Source organism: Poecilia reticulata, linkage group LG22 (genome assembly GCF_000633615.1).
Source record: "Poecilia reticulata strain Guanapo linkage group LG22, Guppy_female_1.0+MT, whole genome shotgun sequence".
Lineage (NCBI taxonomy): Eukaryota > Metazoa > Chordata > Actinopteri > Cyprinodontiformes > Poeciliidae > Poecilia > Poecilia reticulata.
The window spans coordinates 16,417,224-16,425,561 of record NC_024352.1 but is presented as its reverse complement, the minus strand read 5'-3'; the positions used below and the strand labels follow the sequence as shown (position 1 = coordinate 16,425,561).

At 38.3% G+C, this 8,338-nt stretch overlaps 2 protein-coding genes across 4 annotated transcripts in view; one reads left to right on the top strand and one right to left on the bottom strand.

Moving 5' to 3' along the window:
* Positions 1–314: 314 nt before the first annotated feature.
* On the bottom strand, positions 315–1,062 carry cimip5 (ciliary microtubule inner protein 5). The gene is made up of 3 exons (XM_008399692.2): positions 850–1,062; positions 706–745; positions 315–574 (listed from the first exon to the last, which is right to left on the bottom strand). Exons 1-3 carry the CDS (start codon positions 960–962, stop codon positions 380–382), a joined length of 348 nt encoding a protein of 115 aa, XP_008397914.1. The 5' UTR covers positions 963–1,062; the 3' UTR covers positions 315–379.
* A 1,478-nt stretch (positions 1,063–2,540) lies between these two features.
* The window catches only part of zgc:103755 (CAP-Gly domain-containing linker protein 4), a 31,599-nt gene continuing 25,801 nt past the window's right edge, over positions 2,541–8,338 (top strand). Inside the window, exons 1-7 of one of the 3 annotated variants that reach the window (XM_008399689.2) lie at positions 2,548–2,647; positions 4,648–4,710; positions 4,970–5,116; positions 6,253–6,392; positions 6,981–7,074; positions 7,244–7,405; positions 8,220–8,338. In XM_008399689.2, coding sequence (XP_008397911.1) covers positions 4,671–4,710; positions 4,970–5,116; positions 6,253–6,392; positions 6,981–7,074; positions 7,244–7,405; positions 8,220–8,338 — 702 coding nt within the window. In that variant the 5' untranslated portion in view covers positions 2,548–2,647; positions 4,648–4,670. Of the gene's footprint in view, positions 2,648–4,647; positions 4,711–4,969; positions 5,117–6,252; positions 6,393–6,980; positions 7,075–7,243; positions 7,406–8,219 lie in introns of all 3 variants that reach the window. The other 2 variants (XM_008399691.2, XM_008399690.2) reach the window with 2 other exon arrangements.

Here is an 8,338-nt window from a genome sequence, read left to right as displayed (position 1 = left end):
CTATCTATCTATCTATCTATCTATCTATCTATCTATCTATCTATCTATCTATCTATCTATCTATCTATCTATCTATCTATCTATCTATCTATCTAATGTGAAAACCAGGTACATGTTTAACCACTCAACAGAGCTCAGGTGACTTAAAACTGTATCCTATTTTCTGAGTCAGCGGCTTTGCTTTTTAAAATTCTGTTACTGCCCTGACAACTTTTTTTTTTTTCTTTCAATGCATTTGCAAGTTTACCTCAAGAGATAATTAGAAATGAACAACAGGCCTCCCTCCTCTTTTTTTGACATAGGACACAGAGTAATCACTGACGTCTTATTTATGATTTTATAAAAAATTCCAATGCAGTCCCATGCTTTGGAGGATGTATCATGTTTTCTTCTCCACAGTCTTTTTCTTTCCTCTGTAGCTTCCATGAAATAGTGGCAGCCCGTCCTGTCTGATCATCTCCTTCCCGTGAGGCATGATCTGCCTGCTGCCGTAGACTTGATTGGAGGTGTTGGGGACGAACTCGGAATAGACCGAAAGGTTTTTCGGTAAAGACGTCTCATCCATTGGGGCATCCTGCAAACATCCACAGGTTATCACTGATGGTGAGGAGTGGCAAAGTGTGTAGGGCAGGCCCGACTTTGGGCACCCCTGTTGCAGGGGCTGCTGTGTAAATATCAGTTTTGAATAAAGCAGGTGGTGTTCACCTGTGTGCCACATCCCAGGACAACGCCCCAGGTCTCATCCCTGTGAACAACAGCTTGTTGGTGAAAAAGATTTTTTGACACCATTTAAAACAGCTAGGTTTGCAAGAACTAAACCTTGTTTCCTCTCACGCTTCTTCCGCTTACCAATCCAACGCTATTCTCCTCTCTTTTACACACAGGTCTTTCCATTGTTCGGCCAAACTTACTGGATTTTTGCGACTCTCATCATACTCTGAGCTGCTTTTTGAGGGATCCATGCTGACGACGGCACGGTTTACCTCCGTTAGCTTCAGTTAAAAGGTAGGAAAGCCGACCCAAATCACGGTTCGTTTTGTTTACGTTTCCATGGAAACTGGTCTAACAAGAGAATCTACACTTAAAATGCATCAACTACCTCATGTTTTACAAATTTCATAGACCTTCGTGATTATTCAGTGTAACAACTTACATTCCAGCATAAGTTTTCCTGTTTTTAAAAATATTCACCATTTTTTATGAGATTTTTTTTTTTATCTGTCAAACCAGACTTGGCAGGAGGAGAGTTGCTAGTACGAGCATGTTGACAGTGTGAAATGACTCATGTAAATGCTAAAATTAGCTGTGGAGCTAAAGACAGTTAAAATAACACGTAGCCTATCGCTAGCATGTTGACTTAATGTAACATACTCAATGCAGTATGGAAAAACCCATGTGAAAGTTAAAATTAGCTCTAAAACTAAAACATCACCAAGGAGCTATTATGTGTGGTCATTCTGTATTCCGCCACAAGAGGGCGTTCTTATACAGCACTGCTTGAAGCTGCTCTGTTTAATCACTGACCAGCTGCAGGATGAAACACTCTCACTCGCTACATTGTGTTGTAATTTTAAATTCTGCCACAGGAGGCAGCTTTACACCTTGCATTAAACTCATCTTCACTTTGGCCTGCGGCGAAGTGATTGAGTGCCAGGCACAATATTCGCCACCTCATTGACCAATGCGTAACACTAAGCCAGACATATGTGAAATAGAAGAGCTATTATGTATGGCCATTCTATATTCTGCCAATCTCAATAATGGGAAGTGCAGCTCTGGAATGACGGCGAATATCTCAGGAATTATAAAGGCTATGGGCATCATTCACACACCGTTTTTATCGGAAAGAAAGGAAAAAGGAAAGAAAGAATGGATAAATTAGGGTCGGAAGGAACGAAGGAGGGTCGGAATAAGTTTCATGTTTCTTTCCCAAAGTCATTACCAAACTGAACTTATCATAATAAACACAATATCTCAATAACTTAAAACTTCTTTTGAGAGGATTTGTTATTTATGGTTTTGTTATTTGTAATCTATTCGATCATTTATTGCTTGTTCGTGAGTGTGCCCAATTGTGTTTTTTCTTCTTCTTTTTTTTTTGCAATGTCAATAAAAAAATCTAATCTAACAACTAATATGTTTGTACATTTTTAAGATGAACCTTTTACGAGAAACTATATTGAGGGTCAGTAACTATTTGACCACTGACAAGTCAGCAGTCTTCTGTGGGATTATGTAAACTTTATTATTGTTCTTTAGTTTTACATAATTGTTAAATTTCCCAAAAAAAACTGAATATTTTCTGTGAGCCATAAAAAAAGAAACGCTTGAAGTGTTTTGCTCCCTGTGTAAATCTATTTCCCTTTAAAGACTTAATGACTTTTATATCATATTTTATGTACTCAGATGTATTCGTATTTTTTCGTATTTTTTCTTCGTATTTTTTCTGCCCGCCTTCAGTAAGGATTGTTTAATTTTTTTTTTCTGAATTTGATGCTTTTATTTTCAAAACCGGAAGTTGATGATGTAAGCTTTTACTCTGAAAGGTAAAAGCTACACTGTAGCCGTTCGGTTGAGGGAAAATAATCCGCTAGTATTAGCTCTGTGGTTATTTTGCTGATGAACTGAAACCCGCCTCCAAACAAAGGTAAGGTTGATATATCTAAATTGATCCACCTTAAATGCAAAATTTGAATTATTTGCTGCTCGACAAGGGCCTTAATTTTCCGAAGAAAAAGCCATTCTTGGTTCAGTGTTTGTTCTTGGTGAACTCTAATTTAAGAAGCTAACAGTGTGAGAAATGACTTTAGCAACTTTTTATCGTATATTTTCACTGACAGCACCGAGTCTTAACTCGTAGACACGTATTCTCAGGAACACTATTAGTAGTAAGGTGTAGTTTGTCTGTTAGAGGGTGAGCTATCAGCTTATTGTGGACATATGCTAACTGGCTAACCTTCATAGAATACAAACTTGATTCCGTATTTATTGGACGTGCAGAACAACACCACTCAGTCGTTTCCTCCGCTCACACAGTTATAGGTACAGGTAAGATAAGCGGGAGGTCACTTCTGAGGAGGCTAATCTCCTCAAAAGTGGAGATGCTGTGTTGGCTAACGTCAAGTTTATTAAATAACTGTACAACATGATGTGGAAATCCACAGAACCTCAGCATATTATCAGCTAGCATGCTGTTTGAGTATAAAATGATTAGCAGTACGTCCACTGGTGTTCTCAATTATCCAAATTAATTGGACATGTATTTTGGTGGAGCAGCTGGTATTGAAATAATGGGGTACACCTATATTGTGTGCGTGTGTGCATATATACTAGATGTGTACAACTAAAGTTGCATAGATCCACTGTCCTGCAGCCTTAACTCGATCCCTGTTTCAACACACCTGGATGAAATAAAGAGCTGATTACCAAGCCTCTACAGAACTGACTGAGTAGGTAATTGATTCAGGAATGTTGGAGCAGAGATGTACCTAAAAGGTGGAGAGCAGCACCGCTTTTTTCTTTTGAAATATTAGAATAAACCTGCCAAGATAACGGTATTAAAATTGTGAAGTTAAGTCCATCTTTAACTACAACTTCTAATGTCAGGGGGTGTCCAAAGTCTGGATGTTGTCTATTTAACCTAACTAAGTTGACAGTTTATTTTTCTTTCGTTGTAAAGTAAGTAAAATATAAGATGCTAGGTGAGGTATTGAATTTTTTTTGTAATTCATGTAGGTGTTAAATTGAACTTATTGTGCTTTTTTTTCTTTTTTAAAAGGACTCAAACTAACGTTTAGCTTTCTGATAACCTGTATTAACCTTAAATTTGAAAAAAATTCTTCTGGTTGGTGTTGAACACTGCTGATCTGGATGCTTTACTCTGTGTTTTGGAGACAAGTAGATATAAATGCAACATACTGAAAATGCAATACAAAGAAAATGGAAATGCATAAAAGAAAAAAAAATCTAAATTGTGATCAGTGCAAGCTTTGTCCAGACTTTTGATAATGAGTAATTGCATAAGTTTTGCTGCTACTTTTGATATATTCAAATCAAATAAACATTTTAGTTTTATATTGTTGACAATATTCTGCATTTTGAAAATTTTGCCTTTTTGTGTGTGCGTGTGTGTGGGTTTTATTTTTCCTGAATGGGGTGGGAAAAACAATTGTGTAACAGACACAATTATTAAATAGTTTTTTCTTTTGAATGCCTCAGCAACCTGCTTATTTGCTATAACCGGGATTTAGAAAGGCCTTTATTGTGACTGACGGCCCTAACCACCTCCACTGCCCTGTTGGACAGTGTTTATTTGCACTTTCACCTTCCAGTCACATTCTCTACGTTGTGGATCTGTGATGTCTGGCAAATCAGACGAGTTGGCAGTGAGGTCAGTGGTGCACATGTGAGAGTGAAACTCCATTTTGAAAGATCAGAGGTGAGACCACTGTGGCTTTAAAGTGCACAGACTGTAAATAGCAACTGGACCTGGTAGTCGGAGGATCAACAAGGTGTAAATGGAAAGAGTGAGTTTGTTATCGGAGATCGTAGTGACCGAAGCCAGTTAACTTGAAGTTATTTTTGGAAGGATTTTGGTTTGAAGTTCTACTCAGCTATTGGACCCAGTCTGTGTCTTTTGATTTTTAGCTTGTCTCCACTGAGAGGCTCTCATGGAGACCATCAAGAAAGGGGATAATGGAAAAGAAAACAGTAAGTTTTGGGCTGTGTGTGAATCTGAGCTTGTTTTTAATTTGTAGCATAGTTTCTGTTTCCAGCCTCCATCTTGCTTCTCCTGCAGCCCCCTTGTTTGAACATTAGGCCAGTAGTTTTAAGCAGAAAGCTTACTTTGTTTAAAAAAAAATCTTGAAGTGGACCAAGTGAAAACTTCAGTGTGCTAAAGCTTCTTTTTTTTTATTGAGAGAAAAGACCTACTTGTGTTCTCAGAATAGACTTTCTAATATTGTTCCAGCCGTGGGCCCTGAAGGGGAGATGACGAAGGAGGATGTTTCAGAGCCTGCTGAAGGAGATGCTGTCCTGGGCTGCTTCACAAGAAATGCAACCCACCAGCGGGCGGTTATCCACCAGGTGGCTTCTGCACCAATGCCCAGTGACTGTGGTGAGAATCTGCTCATGCTCAGTACAAGATAACTGGATTTGGGTCATTCTGAAAAAAAAAAGAATGATAAAGTAATGACTTGACAGGTGGAATGGAGAGATGCTTAGTTAAGTCACATCTTAGGATTGGTTTAATAATGAAAACGTATGGCACTGGGTTAAATTTTAAGAACAAAACAAAAATTGAAATGAGAGGATTTGTGATGCAGGAAAGACGATAGAAAACACAATAAAATAAAACACAATAAAACTTTATCCACAAATAATGTGACATTTGTCTTGTACATTTCAAATGGAAAATAAATGTTGGGGGAAAAAATATGAAAACCCCTGGCTGAAGCATTCACCCTTATCCTTCAGTCTTATTTGTTTACATTATCTTGGACAAGTTCCTATATTGTTGATTGTCTTTTGTCCACAGTTCTATAAAATTGACTCCACTGATGTTTCAAATTTCCTTCTGAAATCCATGGACATGTATGTCCAGTAAAGCATCTGTTTATTTCAATATGGTAGAAAGGACATGAAAGTCAAGCATCAAGTCATTGTTGCTTGCATAAAACATGCCCTATTAGAGCATGTTTTATACTCTAAAAATGGGAAAACATGAAAATCTGTTGGGATGTTAATGCTTTTGAAAGGAAATGAACAGACAGTTTATATTCTCAACACACAATTCAGACTTCTTCCAGTTATTACTCAGCCAGTTATTCGATAATGCTTCTGGGAGATAACAGAGGGATCCTTATGTGGTGACACAAGGAAACCCTCAAGAACATTTATACCTTTATGATTGTTTAGTCACTGAACAGGTAACATATAGCTTTTGTGACTGGAGTGCTGAGAATAAACATTTCCTAGAAATGTAACTCAACTGTCAGGTTTTAAATTGATTGAAGGAAAGGTTGTCAATTTGACCCCTCAACCACACTGGTTGTTAAATTCTCATTTGTCCCAGTGCATGTCAACTCCTGCATCTGGTTTAAGCAGAGTAATTGTAAAGGATCATAGTACTCTGATGCAGTTTAATAATCTAATACTAAAACTTAATGTATATCAGGACTAAATATCTTTCTGTGGAGTTTTGAATAGCAACAGATTAGTTTTGCCATTATCCTTGTCTTTCTCTTCCTCCAGAGTTTTCCTTCTTTGACCCGTCCGAGCCGCAGTGCAGAGAAATTCTTCAGGATCCCAACACTACCATACCTGAGCTGTTTGCTGTCCTCAGGCAATGGGTACCTCAGGTTCAGAAAAACATTGACGTCATTGGCATTGAGGTGACTGATTCTCAGTTATTGCTTTAGTATTGCAATGCACAATCTAATTGAAAATTTAATAGATCAAAGTAAAACTCAGATTGAGCCACATCGATGTCTTTACGGATTTTCTAAACTGGATCTCTTAAACCAGAAAAGTGTTATTTTTCTAATAAGCCTTTCCACACAAATTTTGAAGTTTTGAAATATTTTTGAGGGATGTTTCTGTTTCCTCCTGGACTTGTCATCTCTGCAACCCAATCCTCATATAAGCTGAAAACACTGGATAGATGTATTTCCTCTCCACTCACCCAGAAACCTTTTTATCAGAAGTTATTGAAAATACCTGCATTGCAGTAAATTGTGCAGAGAAACTTTCCTCTTAAGGGTTTAAATAAGTGATTATTTCTTCTTACACACTTTCTTCCGACTCTGGAGAAATTAATGCCTTTTTGATGTCCCTGATGGTGTTTAAATTTAAAAAGGAATGCCATTATCACAGGATCATTTCATTCTTCACTTCACTGTACCTGAGTTTCACTGTTACTTGACATTCCTACAGTGACATTAGCCTCTTTGAGGCTCATTGCACATCGTGTCTCTGCACAGATTCTGAAGAGAGGTTGTGGTGTGAATGACCGAGATGGATTGACCGATATGAGCCTTCTGCACTACTGCTGTAAGGCTGGGGCTCCTGGAATTGGTTAGTTCTTTTCCACTGCTTCTAAGTCTCAATGCACATCCACTGTGACTTTTCTTTCTGTTGTTTTACTGCTGAACAAAAGCTATCTAGTTTAAGAAATGTTCTTGCATTTCAACAAATTCTTAAAAAAAAAACAAAAGAAGGTAAACAAAGCTTTGTTTCTCCTCAGGTGATGCAGAAACGGCAGCTAGTTTTGCCCGTCAGCTCCTTGCCTTGGGTGCTGATCCCAACCTTCGTTCACGCTGGACCAACATGAGGGCGCTGCATTACGCTGCCTACTTTGACGTTCCTCAGCTGGTCGGTGTGGTGCTGCAGGCCTCTCAGCCTGGAGGTGAGAGCAGGGAACTGCTGCCAGAGAAGAGAGGAGATGATTGTGGCAACATTCAGTCCAGGGCAGGCATTTCTATTTTCAGCACCAACTGCCACAGGGATTAAAACCTCAGCAATTTAATCTTCTTGCTGTGGTAAACATTCTGGGTTGTAAGGTTATTAGTTGCATCCACAGGTGAATGGAGGCAGCAGATGGTGATGGTGTTGTATTTAATGCTTGTTGTGGATACAGAGAAATTGTGTTTTTTTTGCAGATTGATTGAACAATCAGTTATCTGAAGTTTTCTACAAGCCATGCAGGGGATAAAGAAAACTTGTACAAAAGTTGCCTTTTTAAATTTGACAGGAAGTTTCCATCACACAGAATGCCATGTATAGTGGAAGATAGTATATCACATTCCTTTGAAAACAATAATCACTTGCTAAAACATGATTATTGCATCCCAATAGCATGAGATAGCATAATGCTGTTGGTAGGCTTCTGATCAACTTCTGGTGAATTAGATGGGGCCAAATACAGGACACTCCTGGAATAAATAAAAAGGTAGTGCAACTGAGAGATCAAAAGATATTGCTTGGACTTTATTTATAGTGTGCTCTATACAAATGCATTCACAATTATGCACTACCTTCTATTGGTCTATCACAGCAAATTTAAATACAGTTCTCTGTTTGTGGTTGTATGAGTTCAAAATCGACAAATATTTAAGGTATATGAACACTGGCAATTTTCCTATTACAGTATAATGGGAAAAGCACAGCACTGTGTAGTCTATCCTTGAAATTAAACTAATTCCTCTACCTTTTCTCTGCAGAGGTTGATGCCACCTGCAGTGACTTTGAGTTTGGCACAGCTCTGCACATTGCTGCATCCAACTTGTGCACATCTGCTGTCAAACGTCTCCTGGAGTTGGAAGCTAATCCAGCTTTCAGG

Excerpts from the sequence above, each read along its gene's own strand:
- cimip5 (XM_008399692.2), bottom strand. The coding sequence starts at position 962 with ATGGATCCCTCAAAAAGCAGCTCAGAGTATGATGAGAGTCGCAAAAAT. Across the intron at positions 746-849 it reads AGGAGAATAGCGTTGGATTG|GGATGAGACCTGGGGCGTTG; the intron begins GTAAGCGGAAGA and ends TGTTGTTCACAG. Across the intron at positions 575-705 it reads TCCTGGGATGTGGCACACAG|GATGCCCCAATGGATGAGAC; the intron begins GTGAACACCACC and ends GGATGTTTGCAG.